The sequence below is a fragment of the Suncus etruscus genome, chromosome 6 (assembly GCF_024139225.1).
Source record: "Suncus etruscus isolate mSunEtr1 chromosome 6, mSunEtr1.pri.cur, whole genome shotgun sequence".
Lineage (NCBI taxonomy): Eukaryota > Metazoa > Chordata > Mammalia > Eulipotyphla > Soricidae > Suncus > Suncus etruscus.
The window spans coordinates 95,140,666-95,161,555 of record NC_064853.1 but is presented as its reverse complement, the minus strand read 5'-3'; the positions used below and the strand labels follow the sequence as shown (position 1 = coordinate 95,161,555).

General features: G+C 37.5%; 1 protein-coding gene across 2 annotated transcripts in view; it reads right to left on the bottom strand.

Moving 5' to 3' along the window:
- Nucleotides 1-20,890, bottom strand: part of VPS8 (VPS8 subunit of CORVET complex) — a 272,714-nt gene that overhangs the window by 162,606 nt on the left and 89,218 nt on the right. For both annotated transcript variants that reach the window (XM_049775814.1, XM_049775815.1), the window contains 3 exons: nucleotides 13,058-13,280; nucleotides 7,249-7,338; nucleotides 4,556-4,607 (listed from right to left, as the gene is read on the bottom strand). In XM_049775814.1, coding sequence (XP_049631771.1) covers nucleotides 4,556-4,607; nucleotides 7,249-7,338; nucleotides 13,058-13,280 — 365 coding nt within the window. The remainder of the gene's footprint in view (nucleotides 1-4,555; nucleotides 4,608-7,248; nucleotides 7,339-13,057; nucleotides 13,281-20,890) is intronic.

The window sequence follows — 20,890 nt, the reverse complement described above, 5'->3', positions numbered from 1 at the left end:
TAGTCTCAAAAAGAATGAAGAGCAAGTGAATCTTCCCAAGTAGAACTAGCTGGTCTATAGGCTGAAAATTCTGGGGTATTCTTGGAATGGGGTGGCAGATTTCCCCTCCCCGCCCACACCACCACCACTGGAAAACCCAGCAGTACCTGCCCCCAAACACCATCTTGATGGTAGAGAAATAGCCCATCTCCACAACTAATCTCAAAAAGAATTTGATGCCACTAAATCTTTCCAAGTAAACCCAGACCTGGCTGACACTTGGGCCTCTCAGAATGGGGGTAGATAGATTCCCATTTCTTCTTGAAGGCCCAGCAGTCCTCAGCCATGCCAGACATCCAACTCCATAATTAAACCTCATTAAATTGCTAAGCCACCAAATCATTCCAGCACCATACCTCCTAGACACCTTCAAGTTTCATAATACTGACAACCCAGTAGGATCACAGCAGATATGATTGCAAAGGTTCATAGAAGACCACCAAATTCAAGGAGAAAAAAGTAGTAACAGAAGGCTCAATTAGCACTAAGCAGCACAGTCAATCCTCAGAAGGTAACTGCAGCAACACTATTGTGAAATTTATTGAAATATTGAAATACAGCAATGACCAAATTCCCTTTTATTGATTTGCATTTTGATGATTCAATTTGCTTTTGTGTTGTAACAAACAATATGAAGTAAATTTGTGCCTATTAAGGGGGCAGGATGGGGATGGGGGTGGGGAACTGGGTTTATTGGTGGAGAAAAAAAAAATCACACTGGTGATAGGTTGGTGTTGGAACATTTAATGCCTAAAACAACTGCATTATGAACAACTTGGTAAAACATGGTGTTATAGAAAAAATTTTAAGTTAAAAAAAGAAAAAGAAAGGAACTAGAGAAACATAACAGCAGAAAGGGTGTTTGCCTTGCATGTAATCAACCTGGGTTTAATTCCAAGCATCCTATATGATCCTAAGCACTGCTAGAAATAATTCCTGAGTGCAAATCTATACAGTAAGGCCTATACAGCAAGACAAGGGATACAGCCACTTGAGTCAGCACATAGTAATTAATAGACTGTGTACTAACTTAGGAAACAGAAGAATTTGCTAAAAGTGATGAAGCAATACAAAACACTGAGGTAATTTTCAATGTAATGGGCTATTTGAAGAGACCAAAAAATATATGAGATTAAGTACAGAGAAACTATTAAAGGGCTTGGGAAAAATAATGGACTTAAAAATAAATACAATAGCTGAGCTAAAGAATACAATGAAGTGGCTGAACCATTAATGAGAAAGTGTTTATGGAGTTGAGGAGCAACAGTATAGCATTTAAGGAGCTTGCCTTGCACAGGGTTTGATCCCTAGTACCCATTATGGGCCCCCAAGCCTGCCAAAAATATAATCCTTGAGCACAGAGCCAGATGTGATCAAATTATAAATAAATAAACAAATAAAACAATGGTAGTAACAGGCAACAGACAAGCAACTAGAAGGGAAAGAAAACAGTTTGAAAACAGTGTAAGAGCTCTGTGTATCTACACTAATAGGAACAATATTCACTTTATACAGATCCCAGAAGGAAAAGAGTAAGCAAAACCACACATGAAGAAGTAACAGTTGACAAAATTTCCTAAGTTGAGAAAAACTAAACATCATTCTATCCTATATTTAAGGTAAGGAAGAGTGAAGAAGCTTAAAGATAAATAAATATTAAAGCAATGCTTCACCACCAAGTCTTGCAAGGAATATTAAGATATCCCTTATAAAATGAAAAGAAATTTCACCTAGTAGTAGTAGATTATGTGCTGGGGAGCTTAGAAAAACTATACCCTAAAATTAATATATGATCAATTCAATAAATATAGAAATATTTTATACAGAAGCCTTAAGACAACCTTAAAATCAAATATATGAAAGTAAATAAAACACACAAGAAAGTGAAACAGAATAGAGTAAAAGAAAATTTGTTAACCAAGGTTCCCTTCCCAAGATGTAGCCTAAGGGGAAAGAGATCTTCAACTTTAAATTATGTTTCAATTTCCTTTATTGCATTTGGGTGGATTTATTCTTTAATAAGCAAATAAATATTTATTTACTTTATTTTTATTGGGGGGGGATTGGGCCACAAACAGCGGGGCTCAGGGGTTACTCCTGGCTCTCTACTCACAAATCGCTCCTGGCAGGCACCTGTGACTATATGGGATGCCAGGATTCGAACCATCGTTGGTCCTGGGTTGGTGCTTGAAAGGCAAACATCCTATCGCTATGCTATCTCTCCGGCCCCTGAATATTTATTTGTAAGATTAAGCACACACACAGAAAGCAAGGTAGTAACTCCACCAGAATACAAAAAGATACAAAAATACAAAATTAAGCATTTGAAAAAAAAAAACAAAGCAAAAAATACTTGTAATTCAATGATATCTTAAATGTTAAGTATTTAAATTCACTAACTTAAAAGGCACAGTGAGGCAGAATATATCTAATAACAAAATCCAGCTTACTGCAGCCTACAGAAAACACATAATAGCTTTCATTATAAAACATGCTTTAAAGATTGGTAAACAATCATGAGCAAATGGATAACTTTAAAAGGAAAATACAGCTATATTTATATCAGAAAACAGTTTTCTAACTAAAATATATTATGATGGCCAGAAGATAAATGGAAAAATTAATGGACACTGATAACAGAACTAAGATTTCCTAAGAAGAATGGAATGAGGTATTTAAAAAAAAGTGTTTAAGTATGTGGCCTGAGCAATAATTAAACAGGCAGAGAGTTAGCATTTTCATAAAACATGCTGGGAGTGGGGTAAGCTACTTATTGTAAGAAAATAATTGTAAGGGGCTAGAGAGATAGCATGGAGGTAAGGTGTTTGCCTAGCATTCAGAAGGACAGTGGTTCGAATCCCGGCATCCCATATGGTCTCCAATGAGCCTGCCAGGAGCGATTTCTGAACAGGAACCAGGAGTAACCCCTGAGCACTGCCAAAAGCCAAAAAAAAAAAAGAAAAGAAAAGAAAGAATCGTAAAATATTTAAAAGAGGCTTGTGGTGCCAGAAAGACAGTATAGTAGGTAGGGCGATTGCCAACCAGATTTTAATCCTTGACATTGTATATGGTCCCCTGAACTCTACCAGGAGTGATCCTGGTACCAAAGGTAAGATCTGACTTAGCCAGGTATGGCCTCAATTTCATACTCCACATAAGTATACAAGATCTTCTTATCATTACTTTCGTTTGTCTGCTTTTTGTTTTGGAGGCCACACCCCACAATGCTCAGGAGTCACTCCTGGTGAGGCTCAGAGGACCATATGGGATGCTGGGGATCAAACTCAGGTCAGCTACATTGAAGACATGTTCCCTAATGCCCCAGTCTCCTTTGTGTCTTTTTTTTTTTTTTTTTTTTGCTTTTTGGGCCATACCCTATGGTGCTCAGGGGCTACTTCTGGCTATGCACTCAGAAATCACTCCTGGCTTGGGGTACCATATGATGATACACCGGGGGATCGAACCGTGGTCTGTCCTAGGTTAGCGCATGCAAGGCAGATGCCCTACTGCCTACGCCACCGCTCCAGCCCCTTTTGTGTCATTTCTTATAACTATATGTGAATATATAATTCTTTTTTTTTTTTTTGGTTTTTTTTTGGGCCACACCCGGTGATGCTCAGGGGTTACTCCTGGCTATGCGCTCAGAAGTCGCTCCTGGCTTGGGGGACCATATGGGTCGCCGGGGGATCGAACCGAGGTCCGTCCAAGGCTAGCACAGGCAAGGCAGGCACCTTACCTCTAGCGCCACCGCCCAGCCCCAAATATATAATTCTTCATAAGAAAAATTGAGCTGGAAGATAGCCCAAAGGTCTAATTTGGGAGATTTGTATAAGGGAAACCTGAGTTAGACCCCCAGTATGACACTGTCCCCTGCACTACCAGGTATAAGCCTGAACACTGGCAGATGCAAACCCTAAGCACTGAGCTAGGAGTAGTCTTTCAGCACTATTAGGTGTACCCTGTATTATAAAATTATTAAGAAATAAAGTTCATTTGCAAATGTACCAACATTCTTTACAATAGCTTCAAACTAGAAACAAAGGAATGTGAATCAACTGTCAATAGATAAACAAAAGATATCATATCCAGTCCATGAAATACCAGTCAGCAGTGAAAAAAAATTAGTATTAACTGACACATCAACATGAATAAAGCTTAAAAACATGATGTGGGGAGGTAGGGCAAAACAAAAACAAAACAAAACAAAACAAAAAACCATGATGCTAATGGAAAGAAATCAAAGAGAAAAAGAAAAAGAAAAAAAGCCTGTATGATTTCACATACATAAAACGCAGCAAATTTAATGATTGCCAGGAGGTAAAAGTGAGGAGTGAGGATAGAAGAGAGAGTACAAAGGAAAAGAAAAAAATTTCTTAGTGTGAAGAAAATATTTAGTTCCTTGATCATCATGTTAAGTAGATACTTATAATATTGATGTATGTAGAAGATCAGTGAATTTCATGATATCTGAATAATATCTTAAGATACAAAAAATTAGAGCTTGGAAAATTGATACCTGTTAATGTCTTTCCTGCATTCAGAGGAGGAGCGATGACTCTGAAAAGTTTCTGCATTAAAACAGAAAAAAAAAAAAAAACATTTTACAAAGAGAATGTTCTCTTTAAAAGACAATCAAGACATCTTTGCCTTTCTCTGACTGCATAAGTCATTTACTACTAAGATCTACCATAAAATCTTTTCAAGGTAAATATGAATGACTTGAGAAGGATCACTCAGTAACAATCATTGTTGTCAAATTTCTTATTGAAAGAAACCATTTAATAAGCACTATTTAGATGAAGATTTTTATTTTTAAAGTACCTCATTATTTGAAAACTTGTATTCAAATAAAGAGACTATCAAAATAACAATGCAAAAAACACCTGGACAATTAACAGTCACAAAAGCATTATCTAGATTTAAGCAAAGCCTAGCAAAAACAATAAGATCAATGGCAGAGCTGCAGCTGGCATTTGGAGGGAATTTCCTGGTTTGGTAAAATGATCCTAGAGAGAAATGCAATCCCAACCCTTAAAGCCTAGTAAAACCTTCTAGACTTTCCTTCCCATTAAGGCACTGAGTTTTCACCTTATCCAAATTTTGATGCCTAAGCATTGAGTGTGAATAAACCTCTTTTCAAGAGCTAATATCCCCAACTGTTAATTAAAAGTCATCCCCCAGATCCCAAATGATGGGAACCTAATTTTTAATTCCAAATATTGGACACCTTTTACATCCAAAGCATTCAAACTTGGAATTGAGGAAAACTTTCAGATACTATATTTGCCAACTTAAATGTGATAGCACTGTCTGACATTCTAGAAAAATCAAGAAAATTTCAAAAGGTGGGACAGCACCACTTAATTTAGAGCTCTTTAAGTACTAAAATAACTGAACTTTTAAACACTGGAAAGTGATTCCCCTCAAGGCAGAGAATTATAAGAGAGGAACCACAGGATGTATCTAGCTTCCCACTGCTAAAATCTCCAAATGACTATTTAATAACAAGTATCAAACTCCTGCTGAAAGCCATTAAACTCGAAAACTACTTTAAATACAAAACAAAGCAACCTTGAGAGCCCAGGGTTCCATCTGTGATGCAGTGGTATAAATGTAAGCCAGATTCGAGGAACATATACACATACACACAAAAAACAAAAACTTCAAAAGCAGCAATAACAAAAACCCAGCAATCATTCTTATCAACACTGAATGTATTAAACGAGCATCTGTCTTCAGGAATTATTATAAAAGAAACTAAAAATAAAAAAAAACTAAAAATCACACTAATTCTTCTGATATATGGGTTTCTAGTGAAAAGGACATTTTTGCAAGAAGGAAGGTGACAGAACTTCACTGCTAAAGCCCCTGACAGCTATTTCTTAAGTAAACACCAGGCAAGAAAGCAGCTGAGAAATATTCAGAATATTTACTTGACATACACAATCACAATCTGAATCAGGGGAAGCAGAATCTAGTACTTGTTCTGAAAAATGACTGAGACAAGAGAGCAGAAGTGAAATCATGTTCTCTTGTTAAGAGATAAGTCTGGGAGAGTTGTATTTAGAGGGATCCTCGTCCATGGTGACTGTGCTCAAAGAAGCCTGCAATAGGGACTGGGGAGATAGTACAAAGAGAGAGTATACATCTAGAAAGGCATGAGCCTGGCCAGGTTTGATCCCAGCATCACAGGGACTCCAGCGCACTAAGCTCTGGAAACACCAAGGCACTGAATAAGTGGCTGTATGATCCCAGGCACCACAGGTATAGCAGCACCGCATCCTCAGGTCCTGGTATACAACCACTAAGGCCTGTAAGTAGAAAAATACTGGAAGTGGCCACCAGGTGTAAACACTAGGAGCACCCATCCAAAATCAAAACCTGTAACAAAAATGACTCAATAAAAATTAAATTTAAATTTAAATATATATATATATATATATATATATATAATATGAGGTACCAGGATTTGAACCTGAGTGTACCATCATGTGTAAGACAAGTGTCCTACCTGCTGTACTATTTCTCCAGCCTCTAAAACTAGTTTTAGATGGCCATTAAACACAAAATTTGGCTGATACCCTCAGTAGTTAGCTTCTGGGCCAAGCAACTCATCACTTAATAAAGCAATAAAAGCAGAATAATGCCTGTACCCACAATCCATTACACATTAATTCTGTCCTCAAATTCTAGAGAAAAGGCAAGTCAGACATGAGGTCTGGATCTTTTAAAAATGGACCTCAATGATCTTTTAATGTTCTCTTCTAATGGTAAGGAGAATAAGACAATGGTTCTGAAATTATAAACTGGAAAAAGCAATAAGCAATGAACAAATAATGATCTCTCACCATTTTAAGGATCTTACCCAGCAAAAACAGATCTACAAATAGCATTATCTCAAATCACACTATTATCTATAATAAGTATGTAAAATAAATTTTATAACTTTTAGGAAAGCTATTATATAATTCACTTTGATAAATACCAACGTATACATTTTTTAAAGAAGTGTGACATAAAAACTACTCAGAAGTCCAAAGAAAAGGATACAAATTTAATAGATTTATATATATATATATATATATATATATAAAGTTTAAGTGATTAAATTTAAATTATTCAAACCAAATAGAGAATAGAAACTATTCAAATCAAACAGAAAAAATATTGATAGACAATACCAAATATGTACCAATTAGGGTATCTTACCTCCATTGGACTAATGAATTCATTCATGCCTCTGTTATAGACATAGATCATAGCATCGTAGAGATGATTTTCCCAACACATGAGAACTACCTGTAAAAGGGAAAAGTTGTTTTGTCCATACAATTTGGTAAGTCACAACAATTTTTTTTCAAAATTTAAGATGGACTAGTGAGAGAGAGAGAGAGAGAGAGAGAGAGAGAGAGAGAGAGAGAGAGAGAGAGAGAGAATGAGTGAGTACAGTGGGACTGGCAAATGCCCTGCAAAATTTCAACTCAAGTTCTATCCCTGGCACCAGATATGGTTCCCCAAGTGATCCCTGAGCACAAAACAAGAAGACCTGAACAATGTGAAGGATGGCCCAAACCTAAACAAAAGCATATCTCTAAGAATGGAGAAAACATTGAATTTCCTCTAACTTTCGGTATTCTTTTCTAAAAGACACTGCAGTGCTCAATCACAAAGCCAAAGAGTTAATAGTTGATATACTATTTATTTTGGGGTCACCCCAGTGATTCTCAGAAAGGTTGCTCAGGCAGTACTTGACAGTGACTGTACTCAACGCTCCCACAGGCAAAGCAGAGCTCCAGACCTTGAAGTCAAACTCCTAGTTCTGAATACTATTTTAGCACAAAAGTTATTTCTGTATACCTTACCACATTTGATTTTATTTCTTCTCTACTTTTTCCTCTTCCATATTCATTTTATCTTTAGTCAAGAGTTCTCCAAATACATACCAACCAACTACTTATCTACCTTCTAATCCTCTCCTAGGCTATGGATATAAAGTGATGTTTGTAAAACAAAAACTTAGGCCTACTGTCTACTCTTATGTTACTTCCTTTCACCTGGGAAACTCACCACAGAAGGGAGAAGAACAATAGGAAGAGTCAATTATGACTGGGAAGAAGTGTGAGAGGTGTTACAAATGACTCATCCTCCACTGAGGTGTTCAGAAGCAATCCCTGAGAAGAATCTAAACGGTGCATGGATGAGAGCCAAAGTAGAAGTGGAAATTTAGGACTAAGCAAGCCACAGCTATGAGAATAAAGGTCTTAAGATGGAAGAAAGTTTGAAAGATGGAAAGATATCAACTTAAGGAAATATTTATGAGAAATAGAGAGGACTTAAGAAAACTCAATGCTCTATCACTATTATCTATAGACCAACAAGAAAAAAAAAACGAGACAAGTTTACAAGATAAGAAAAGGAGAGTACTATAATAATACATCTGAATCTGTTTATTCCCAAATGTAAGGTAGCCTCTTACATCAATTTATTTTCCTTCAATTACTTTTTAAATTTATTTTTATGTATTTCTTCTAATATATATTATTTCTGTTTTTCTTTTTAATGTCACCTGTTTCGGTTCTGCTTGGTATGAAAACCTATAAGAAAAAAGTCTTTCCTGGGATAAAAGCTCAGATCAAAGCCAGGGCACAGGAATTATGTAGACTAAAATTCCTACCCCAAAATGCACCAGCAATATAACATGGTGCCATTCCTTTTTGCAAAGGCATACTAAAAAAGGGGAAATGTTATGTATAGAAACAAGTTCTTATCTATTAGGGATAAGAACCCATACATTTTATAGTGCAGGTGCATCTCCCACCCTGAACATGGTCATGTGGACCCTACTTAGACTCCATGAGAGCAGACAGGGACCGCCCAATCCCGAGCCCTAGAACCCAGACATAGAATGAAAACAGTTCCCTACAACAGCACCAGGAACCAAACTACCGCTGGGAAATTCCTAATACCGCTCTAGCACCAACTTGCTCCAGTTCTGATATTACATCCTGACAAGAAAATGTCAACAACTTGATCTAAGAGCAGGTTGTACTATCTAATCACCTAATGGTAAGATGAAATCCAAAGACACGTCACCCTTTGATCTGTGCAAAAACCAAGATCACTAACTCCAGAAGACTGACTTTGACAACTATGACTGGGCAGAACCTAGCCTGAGACCAAAAAGAGAGACGTTAGCCTAGGATTTGTACAATAACTAAGATCTCTAATTCCAGAGGTCTGACTTTGACAACTGTGACAGAGCAGATCTTCTGGAAACATAATGAAAGACTATCCTAGGCCTTGTCCTAGGATCTGTGCAAAAACCAAGACCACCGATTACAGAAGACTAATTACAACAACAGTGATGGAACAGAACTGCTAGAACTGTAAAGAAAGACCCTATCCTAGGCTTCATCTTATGACTTGTGCAAATACCAAGATCTCTAGTTAGAGGTCTGATTCTATCATCCACAACTGAGTGGAAAGTTTCCTGGCACCATAAAAAGTCCTTGAAGTGTGAAAAGGAGTGTGTGTGGAGCCTGTAATTATTCCCATGACAGTGTGTTTCAAGGACAGATAAACACTGTATCTTTTAGGCCAAGGGAATCCCTTTCTAATTTCTCCAATATTTACTGTGCCTATGCTAAAACATAAACAAAAACAAAAACAAAACCTTGCCAGTCCAGCCCTCCTTTCTTTTTTCTTTTCTTTTATTTATTTTTTTCTTTCATTCTTGTGGTTATTGTTTGGTTGTTGTATTTGTTGCTGTGGTGTTTTTTTGTACTTGTTGGTTTTGGTCTTTTGTTTGATTTTTGTTTCTTATTTTGTTTTCGTTGTAGGTTTTTTGTTTTTTGTATTTTTTTGTTCTTTTGTTATGCTTTTCTTCTGTTTAAATTGATATTTAAAATCTCTAGATGGACTCCTCCCAGTTGCTTTTTTGTTTGTTTGTTTTGTTTTGTTTTTTTTCTTTTTCTTCTTTTCTTTTTTTTCAAACAGAACCACATTACTTGAATCATCTTGTTCTGCCTCATAAATTGAGGGGGGGAAATGAATGGTACCAGAACCAAACAGTCATATGAACATTGAGTAGAAATAAAAAAGGATCAGACTTAAACACCAAACCCAAAGTCAACGACAATAGAATTAATAGTCAATCTTCAACAAGCTATATACAGAGGGGACCAGTTATACTAGCAGTCCAGGGGCAAAGAAAAGGGGAGGGATGCTGGGAACTGAGGTGGAGGGAGGACAACACTAGTGGTGGGAATAGCTGATTCAATGTTACTATGTACCTCAAATATTACTGTAAAAGACTTGTAATTCGGGGCCGGGCGGTGGCGCTGGAGGTAAGGTGCCTGCCTTGCCTGCGCTAGCCTAGGACGGACCGCGGTTTGATCCCCCGGCGTCCCATATGGTCCCCCAAGAAGCCAGGAGCAACTTCTGAGCACATAGCCAGGAGTAACCCCTGAGCGTCACAGGGTGTGGCCCAAAAAACCAAAAAAAAAAAAAAAAAAAAAAAAAAAGACTTGTAATTCACATTGGTCACAATAAAAATTACTTTAAAAAAAGAAAAGAAGAGTAGAAGTAATCAGAGATTAGAGGACAAATGGAAGTAAGGTGTCATGGGAGAGACTTTCTAGATGAAAGAAAGTTCTAATCTTTCAATCTACCTGCACAGTCAGTTTCATGATCTCTTTATTGGTGAATAACAAATTTAAGTCAACTCTACCAACCTTCCTAACTCTAATTTCCAAGCAATTATTGATACCCTACTTGAATGACTAGTAGCTACACTAAAATAACAGAAGACCTGATTTGTATCTCCCAAGTTTAGATAGGGATAAGTCCCAGTTTTCTAATCTTAAAGGAATCACTATCCACCTTGTTTCTCAAGACATAAAATTAGGCATCATTCTCAAATTCTTCATCTCTACCCTCACATCCTAATCATCAGCAAGTCATTTCTGTATCCAAAAGTGGGACATTTCTCTAAATCTTATACTACCACTCAGGCCAGAACACCCCTTTAGATTAGCCACTAACTCATATCTTTGCTTCTAGATACTTTATTTTCAGCTTTCATTCTAAAATCCCTCAAGCAAATAAACTTTTTTAAGTACTTGTAGTAAAATAAAAAGGTTTAACCTTGTCCAACCAATCTCCAATTTTGCCTTTTATTTCTTAAACATCCAAGCTTTATTTTTGTATTAGATATTACTGTTTCCTAGAACAATATTCTCTAAGATCTTCACATTGTTGATTCATTTATGTCATTCGGATTCTAAATTTACTCTGGAGGGCTTTCTATAATTAACCAATATAAAGCAGTTGCTCAACCATGCCCTAACATACTGCTTGTTGACTTTTAACACAGTTTGTTTTAGATATGTCTGGTTTACTTCTTCATCTGATTGTTATAAAATATTTTTTCTTTTCTATATGCTGTATTATAAAACAAAATTTGTAGGCCTGAGTAATAGTAGGGCAGGTAGAGCACTTGCCTTGCATGTGGCTGACCAGGGTTCGATCCCCAAAATCACATATGGTCCCTTAAGCACTGCCAGGAGTGATCCTTGAGTGCATAGTCAGGAGTAACCCCTGAGGACCACTGGGTATGGCCCAAAAGACAAGACTGTGGGGCAGCGAGATAACTCAAAAATATTGGAGCACACACTTTGCATGTAGGAAACACCAAAATATAGGATCATTCCTAATACTATTTGGTCCCCATCATTGTCAAGAGAAACTCCAAGAACTGTATCAGGAATTAGCCCAAAGCAACAGTGAGTTGACACCAAAACAAATAGAAAAAAAACACAACATTTGTAATAATATGGCCAAAACTTAGCACTTCCATGCATTGATTTTGAAGAGAGGTATAAGGTTTAAGTAGGACATAAAATGAAAATGCTATTCCTTTTTCTTCTGAGGTTTACTGATGAGTGTGGTGATTTTATCTTCATTTAGTATCTACTCAAGGAAATTTAATCTTCTCTTTTTCGTGATATTTGATGATTTATTGTTAGGTTCAAATCTGACATGTTTTTATGTGAGCACTATTTTGTGTACCCTTTTTGAGGTCTTGCTTTTTCTGTCTGAAGATTTCTTAAAAATTCACCAAAAATAAGCCCCTCCCTGATTTGCCCTGGAATAACCCAACCCCAATCCTGACAACACCTTTTTTTTTTTGTTAATGTAACTGTTCATATTTATAGTGATGACCAACTCAAGTCATACTAAAATATGGGACCTAAAGCTTTCAAATGTTCATTTGATGAGAATATTCTCCAAGTTTCAGTTAATTTAGTGATTTTAGAACAAGCCGAAAAAAAAAATCACACACCATTTAATCTTATTCCTACTGCTATCTTTAGTTGGTTGGTTATATTACAGTGAACTGTTCCATGTGGAAATGTCCTCATCCATTAGCAACACATCAGTGGAACATATCTTTGTGCAGGACATATTGAAATATACAGAAAAAGCCTCCAAAATAAAATGTTCTGGGGCTGGAGAGAGTACAGTGAGCTGGAAGCATGTTTACATGTGAAAGACTCAAATTTCAATAGAGCATAGTGACCCCAAGCACAGAGTACAGAGTTATTCCAGAACACCACCAGGTTTATCTGGTCTTTCCCCTGCCCCCAACAAAAAAGTGAAACCAAAAGGGAGAAAAAGAATTTTCCTTAAACACATATTGGCAATATATTTGGTACATATATTGGCAATATATTTATATTGGCATACACAAGTTTATAAGATATCTTACCAAAAGAGTTTAATAGAGCAGGAGAAACAGTACAAAGGTTAGGGCTGGAACTCTCTCTCTTTTTCTCCCTCTTTCTCTTTTTCCCTCTCTCCCTTCCCCCCCTCTCGCTCCCTCTCTCTCTCTCTCACACACACAGAGTGCTCAATAAATATGCAGGGTGAACAGACAGCAGAGTAAGACCTGACTAGAAAAGGTAAGTATGATCAATAAAGAAATGATGCAAAACTTAGTAAATTATCGATAAGTTACCTGCTGAATATCTAGGCTTGTGATATCCATATGCACAATGAGAGCTTCCACATTTTCCATTAACTTCTTATCTTGGAAATGAACAATCAAATCTTTCATCACCTGTGGGGTGATCCCTACCAATTTGTCACTTAAAATATATGGCTCAAGGCATTCCAAAAATACTCCTTTGGCCACTGAATTCTCACTTAATTTGTCATACATTTGGCTGAACAAAAGATCCCTGAAATGGAAGAAGAGAAAAATATTTTTAGGAACATTCCAATAACTCATTAAATTCAGTCTGCTAAGTATAACTTACCCTCCTCGTGTTTCAACTTCCTCACAAGTTTATTAAAAACAGTGACAATGGGGCCGGAATGGTGGCACTAGAGGTAAGGCGTCTGCCTTGCGTGCGCTAGCCTAGGATGGACCTCAGTTTGATCCCCGGCATCCCATGTGGTCCCCCAAAGCCAGAAGTAATTTCTTATTTTTTTAATATAAATGTTTATTTAAGCACCATGATTATAAACACGTTTATAGTTGGGTTTCAGTTATAAACTGAATATCCCCCTTCACCAGTGCAACATTCCTAACACCAATGCCCCTTCTCCCCCACCTCTGTATTCGAGACAGGCATTGTACTTCTCTCATTCTTTAACACTGTCATGCTAGTTGTTAGTGTAGTTATTTCCCTAACAGAGTTTACCACTCTTTGTGGTGAGCTTCAAATTGTGAGCCAGTCCTTCTGGCCCTTCCAGCCCTTAACTCTATTGTCTCTGGGCCTTATTATAATAATGTCTTTAATTTTTCTTAAAACCCATAGATGAGTGAGACTATTCTCTCTCTCTTCTGTCTTTCTCTCTCTCTCGCGCTCTCTCTCTGACTTATTTCACTCAACATAATAGATTCCATGTACATCCACATATAGGAAAATTTCATGACTATCTATCCTGACAGCTGCAGAATATTCCATTGTGCATATATACCACAGTTTCTTTAGCCATTCATCTGTTGAAGGGCATCTTGGTTGTTTCCAGAGTCTGGTGATTGTAAATAGCGCTGCAATAAATATAGGTGTGAAGAAGGGATTTTTGTATTCCTAAGGTATATCCTTAGGAGTGGAATAGCTGGATCATATGGAAGCTCAATTTTCAGGTTTTTGAGGAATCTCCATATTGTTTTCCATAAAGGCTGGCTAGACGGCATTCCCTCCAACAGCGAATAAGAGTTCCTTTCTCTCCACATCCCCCCACCAGCACTGATAGTTCTTATTCTTTGTGATGTGTGCCAGTCTTTATGGTGTGAGATGGTACCTCATTGTAGTTTTGATTTGCATCTCCCTGATTCTGAGCGCATAGCCAGGAGTAACCCCTGAGTGTCAACAGGTGTGGCCCCAAAAAAACAAAATAAATAAATAAATAAAAACAATGATAATATTTGCATATCACTTTTTACTGTAAAAATATTTTTATATAAACTATCTTCATTATCTTCAAATTCATTTTTCCCAGAAAATGAGAACAAATTCAGATATTTACTGAAAGTCAGAGAGTAAACGAGTGATGTTATCTGAACCTAGCTTTCTGGCGAGGTCCTGTACTGAGTCTTGTACATCAGGATGCTCTTAACCAACATGGAACATAAATGGGAACAAGTAGGTGGTGATCATGATGAAGTAGAAAGAAGATTTCAAAGGAATCCACAATTTACTCTTTCCTCTTTCTTCAAATAGTCCTAGTTGACTTGCAGATCTCTTTTGTTTCCTTATCTAGTTCTTACCCATTCACAAAGGATTTTTAGGCATTAATCATTGATGGGAGAAGATGAAGAAAAATGCTACATATTGTTTGTTTTGTTTTTCACTTTTGGATCACACTCAGAAATGCTCAGGGGTTACTTTTGGTTCCACACTCAGGAACTACTCCTGGAAGGCTGTGGAGGACCATACATAGGATACTGGGGATTGAATTTGGGTTGGCCACAAGTAAGCACCCTACCTGTTGTACTATTGCTCTAATCCCTATGAAAGTTTTTTTTGGGGGGTGGTCACACTTGTGCTCAGGGATTATTCCTGGCTTTGCACTAAGAAATAATTTCTGGCAGGTTTGGGAGACATATGGGATGCTAGGGATCAAACCCAGGTCAGCTGCATGCAAGACGAGTATGTGCCATCGCTCTAACCCCAATGCAAGTAGTTTTAAAAGGTCTAATTATTTCATTATGTTAAAAAAAAAACCTAAGTTAATTTAAATGCCACCATACTCAATCATTTTATCCCTTATTTCTTCTGAAAACTGTCTTATCCTTATCATTGTTACACTTCTGAATGGCTTCCATTCAAAATGATTATGAGTATCATTTTAAGTTGCTATCTACTCTTTTTTTTTTGTTTGTTTTGTTTTTTTTGTTTTGTTTTTGGGCCACACCCGGCAGTGCTCAGGGGTTACTTCTGGCTGTCTGCTCAGAAATAGCTCCTGGCAGGCACGGGGGACCATATGGGACACCGGGATTCGAACCAACCACCTTTGGTTCTGGATCGGCTGCTTGCAAGGCAAACACCGCTGTGCTATCTCCCCAGGCCCCTATCTACTCTTTTTTAAAAAATAATTTAAACATTTTTTGGAGAAAATATTTGCATGCCATGTATTAGTGATAAGGTAATACTCATGATATTTAGAGTACTCATAGAGTTCAACAATAACAATACTATCATCTATAATAGGAAAAGGAGATGAAGAGAAACTCTCCAGTAGGGCACATAGACAGCAAGTAAGCATAGAAAAGGTTGTTCATCATAATTTATTATAAAGGAAATGCAAATCCAAACAATAATGAGATCTCATCTCAGACCAGTGAAATAGTTTACATAAAAGATTGAGAACAGAAAGTGTTGGCAGGAATGTGGGAAAAGAAACCCCAATTCACTACTGGTGGAGATGTCATCTGATTCAGCCACTATGGAAAACAGTACCAAGACTTCTCACAAAACTAATAATGCTTCCATATGACAGGGGATCCATTTTCTGGAATCTACCCAAAGGGGAAAAAAACATAAACATATATGTGCACCACAAAGTAATATCTAGAATACAGGGGGCTGGAGAGATAGCATGGAGGTAAGGCGTTTGCCTTGCATGCAGAAGGTCAGTGGTTCGAATCCCGGCATCCCATATGGTCGTCCCTGAGCCTGCCAGGAGGGAGAGATTTCTGAGCGTAGAGCCAGGAGTAACCCCTGAGCACTGCCGGGTGTGACCCAAAACATATACATATATATACATGTATATATATAATACAGAAATAATCCAAATGTTGTGGCATATTGACATGATGGAATACTATTCAGCTATGAAAAGAGATGAGATCCTGCAGTTGCTGCAATTTGGATGGAACTGGAGGGGGTCATACTAAGCAAAATAAATTAGAGGGAGGAGGGCAAATACAAGGTGATCTCCTTTATCTATGGGAATAGATAACACTGAACGATGACAAATCCTTTAACTTGGATTATAAAAGTGAGATCACCAAATAGAGGAGAGAAAAGTGGTGGTAGTGGGAGAACAGATGAAAGAAGCTGGTGAAAAGATGTAAAGTAACATAAGTGACAGAAGGACAGTGGTAAAGGCCCTGAGGTACTTCAGTGGTGGTGAAGATGCAGTAACTACACATCAAAACCATAAACCTTAGGACTAAGCATTAATGCAGCAGGTAGTATGCTTGCCTTGCATGCAACTGACCTGGGTTCAAGTCCCAGCAACCCAGACAGTCCTCCAAGCCTAATAGGAGTGAGCAGAGTCAAGAATAAGCCCTGAGCACTGCCGGGTGCTCCCCCCCCAAAAGTCCATAACCTTTACACTAGTGTAATCATGTTACATAAACTGAGTAGTATTCCATCATGTCAATATGCCACAACTTTTTTATCCACTCATCTGTCACTGGATATTTAGATTATTTCTGTATTCTAGCTTTACTTTGTGGTGCACATATATGTTTAAGAGCCTTAGGAGACATTGCTTACATAGCCATTGGGGTAGAATCCAGGAAATGGATCCCCTAGTCATATGGAAGCATTATTAATTTTGTGAGAATTTTTTTCCAAGTGAGGAAACACTAAATAAAATTATCATCTTGTCTAACTCAATTCAATTTGCAAAAACATCAGAATTAATATTGGGTTTGCTATAGTTTAGTTCTTGTATTTTACTAGCCAAAGTGATGCCACAATAAAAATTTACATATATAGTATTTCCCATTTGGGAGGCTTAATTCCTTAGTGATTTGATTTTTAGATATGACAGAAATATGGATATTTGTGGGGCATTGATTATTACTAAATTAATTTCAAAAAGATTCCTAGCACCAATGTACACCGCTACAACAATGTCTAATCATGTTTCAACAGAAAGTTGTTTTTCCCCAAATAATTTAAGTAGTGTGACTTCAACATCACCACTGGTTTCTGGTATGTATCTAGATTATACTGGTCAGTGTTTTGGAATTATGTCAGGAACTGAACCCAGGGCTCCCTCATGTGCTCCTCCCCTTACAGCTTTTGTCCTGACACAGTAATTTTTAATTCTGATGACTAGCAAAAGTCAATCTTTTCCAAATTTCCATTCATACATCATACTGTCTTATATCAGCCACTGATTTAGTCATTCCTTTGTTAAAATAGAACTGTACTAACCCCATTTGCCTTTTCAAAGTATTGTTTTAATGTTTAACCTTTTCTTTCTTTCTTTTTTTTTTTTTTGGTTTTTGGGCCACACCCGGTAATGCTCAGGGGTTACTCCTGGCTATGTGCTCAGAAGTTGCTCCTGGCTTGGGGGACCATATGGGACACCGGGGGATCGAACCGCGGTCCGTCCAAGCGCAGGCAAGGCAGGCACCTTACCTTTAGCGCCACCGCCCGGCCCCAATGTTTAACCTTTTCATATGGTATTATGTCAACTGTGAGAGGGGTAGGTGGTTCATCATCACAGATGCAGTTGATCATATAAGTTCCACAAAAAAGGTCAAGAAAGATTCTGAAAGGAGTGTAATGGGGTCCTGCCTCACCTGAAGTCCTGGAGGTGAGAAATGCAAATGGCTATGACTTACACTAGAACCAGTGCTGCTTTTCAATAAACAGTATTTGTACTATCCTGGGGAGAAATCCATAGCCATTGATTTTTCCCCCCTTATAGTCACAATGTAATTTTTCCATCATTTTCCTCTTTGCTTCATACTTATCAGAGTATTTTTCAAGTTAGTTTCACTTTAATCAATAGTCCATCACATTTTTTGTGATTACCAATTACTAGTCAAGTAAAAGAAACTGAGATTAATGAAGCTTTGCTGTGAGAAAGATAAAATAAGAACAAAATAACTCTAATGAGTTTAAAGAATATGCCCTATTTGCTGGCCCTTGCACTCCACAATGTGTTGCTGTAAACAACATGCCAGGGATGATAATTATACATTTAGTTCAGCACAAAATGCCCTGGGAAGGAAAATTAAGGAGCTAAAAATTCAGTCAACAGAGCACAAAAGTAGACAAACAAGGCACTTCTGTGACAAATAGCAGCATGCAATGCTGGTGAGATTAATGGCAAAATTATACCCTCTTTCTTAACCAGTCAGAGGCTATCATAAAGCAGCAAGAAAAGAAACTCAGCAACTCATCTCTAATCTCTACCTTAAAATAAATAGCCAACATAATTCCAAAACATGTTCACATCATTCTAAGAGAGTATGAGAGCCTTAGGAGACAGAAAAAGTACATCTCCTGCAAATGTTTAGACTTGTGTTTCTGTCTCTATATGGGCATCATCCTCCAGGGGGCTGACTTTCTTTCCTGCAAGGGCTAACTTCAAAATTGCTGTTTATTGCTTCAGGCACAGGCTTCCTCTAGTCAGAGAACAGAAAATCCATTCTGAATAATAGAGGGCCCTCCATGAGGTCTTCTGGTACATCATTTCACTTAGTGGTAATACTCATATTAAAGATATTTGAAGTTAATCGTTCATAACTTCAAAATGATAAGAAAAAAAGGCCAAATTGACTTTTGGCATTATCAATTTTACAATAAAAAAAAAACTATAAAGAACTCAGCACTTCCTAGAAGTTCACAAAATACAAAAGGTGATATGAAGGAAATCAGGGCATAAATGCTAACACCAGCCAAGACTATATCAAATCTAAAATCAGAACAAAATACATTCCCACTAAATATAGGAGTGGGGCCCCTGAGTACCAGTAGGGATTCCCTGAGCCCAAAGCTAGGATAAGCTCTGTACCATCAGATGTGGCACCAAAACAAACAAACAAACAACAACAAAAAGAAACCAAAAAGGTTTTAAAAACACTTAAAGCTAAATAAAAGATGCCCATAATACATAGATTGGTATTCTCTGTGAGGAAAAAGATATAGTTCTTTCATTAAAAGGATTTTACATTATAAAAGAATTAAGTAGGAATGGAATACATCTGTATACTAATTCAATTTTAATATTACTACTGTGAATTACACACCATAAGGTAACAATGATTATAATAGTGATTGTCTTTAAATCATGGTTTAGTTTAAATAAATTATTTAAAAATGTTCAGAATTTGGGGCCAGAGCAATAGCGCAGCAATAGGGCATTTGCCTTGCACACAGCTGATCCAGGACAGACCTCAGTTCAATCCCCAGGGTCTAATATGGCCCCCTAGCCAGGAGCGATTTCTGAGCACATAGCCAGGAATAATACCTAAGTGTCACCGAGTGTGGCCCAAAAAAAACCCCCAAAATGTTCAGAATTTGCGGTGTATTTTTACTTAAACCACATAAACAGTTTGTTCTATGAAATAAGACAACTAAGTACAAAAACAATGTACTGAGGGTCAGGAAACAGTACAAGGATTAGGGGCCATGCCTAGTACAAGACCAACCTGGTTTGATCCCAACACCACATACCTTACCCCCAATCAGAAAGAATAACCCTGAAGCCCTCTAGCATGATTGGAGTGGCCTTGTAGGGCTCAGACCATGAAGTTTGAGAACACTGTAGCATCTGGTCCAAATATCAATGAAACAGCCAAGTTGGCTAAGAATCAAAGGGAGGGCTGGAATGAAAATCACACAGCATTTTTGCCTTGCACGCAGCCAACAGTGGTTCGATCCCTGGCATCCCATAGAGGCACTGCCAGGAATTAATCCCTGAACACCTCCAGGTGTGGCCCAAACAAACAAACAAATAAACACAAAAAGAATCAAAGAGAGTAGTTGGCCTCTTAATACCATTTGTTTACACACACACACACCATGAAAACCTGAAGATATTAATATATATAACTTGCTTGGGTACGAAAACTGTACAAATAATGATTACAGAAGCAGACGTGACCTAAAATCAGTTTATCTAGATTAAGTTTGGGAATATTGTGTTTGTGTTTTGCACAATCTTAGCATTCCTGAAGGTAAAATTGATATCACAAGAAACTTGAAACATTTAGAAGAAAAGACATTAGCTGTTAATGAAACTAAATGCAAATAAAGATGGTATAAAGAGAATACTTAGTTTGGAAAGATAGCACCGTGAATAAAGTTAATTTTAAAATTTTCCATAATAGAAATCAGATATAGTATAGGGGTAAAGATGCTTGCCTTGCACATAGCTGACCCTCATTTGGTCCTCAACATCACCAGAACCCTGAGGATAGAGCCAGGAGTATCCCTTGAGTACTGTTGGACTGATGAATACCCACAAACCCTTCATTTCTGTTCACCCTAGGGAACTGACCATGTTGGATAGGGCCTGGGTCTCCCCTATCCAACAGATTCTCTGCACTGGATCTTAACATTTGATCTTGACATTCTAGAAGTTGTAT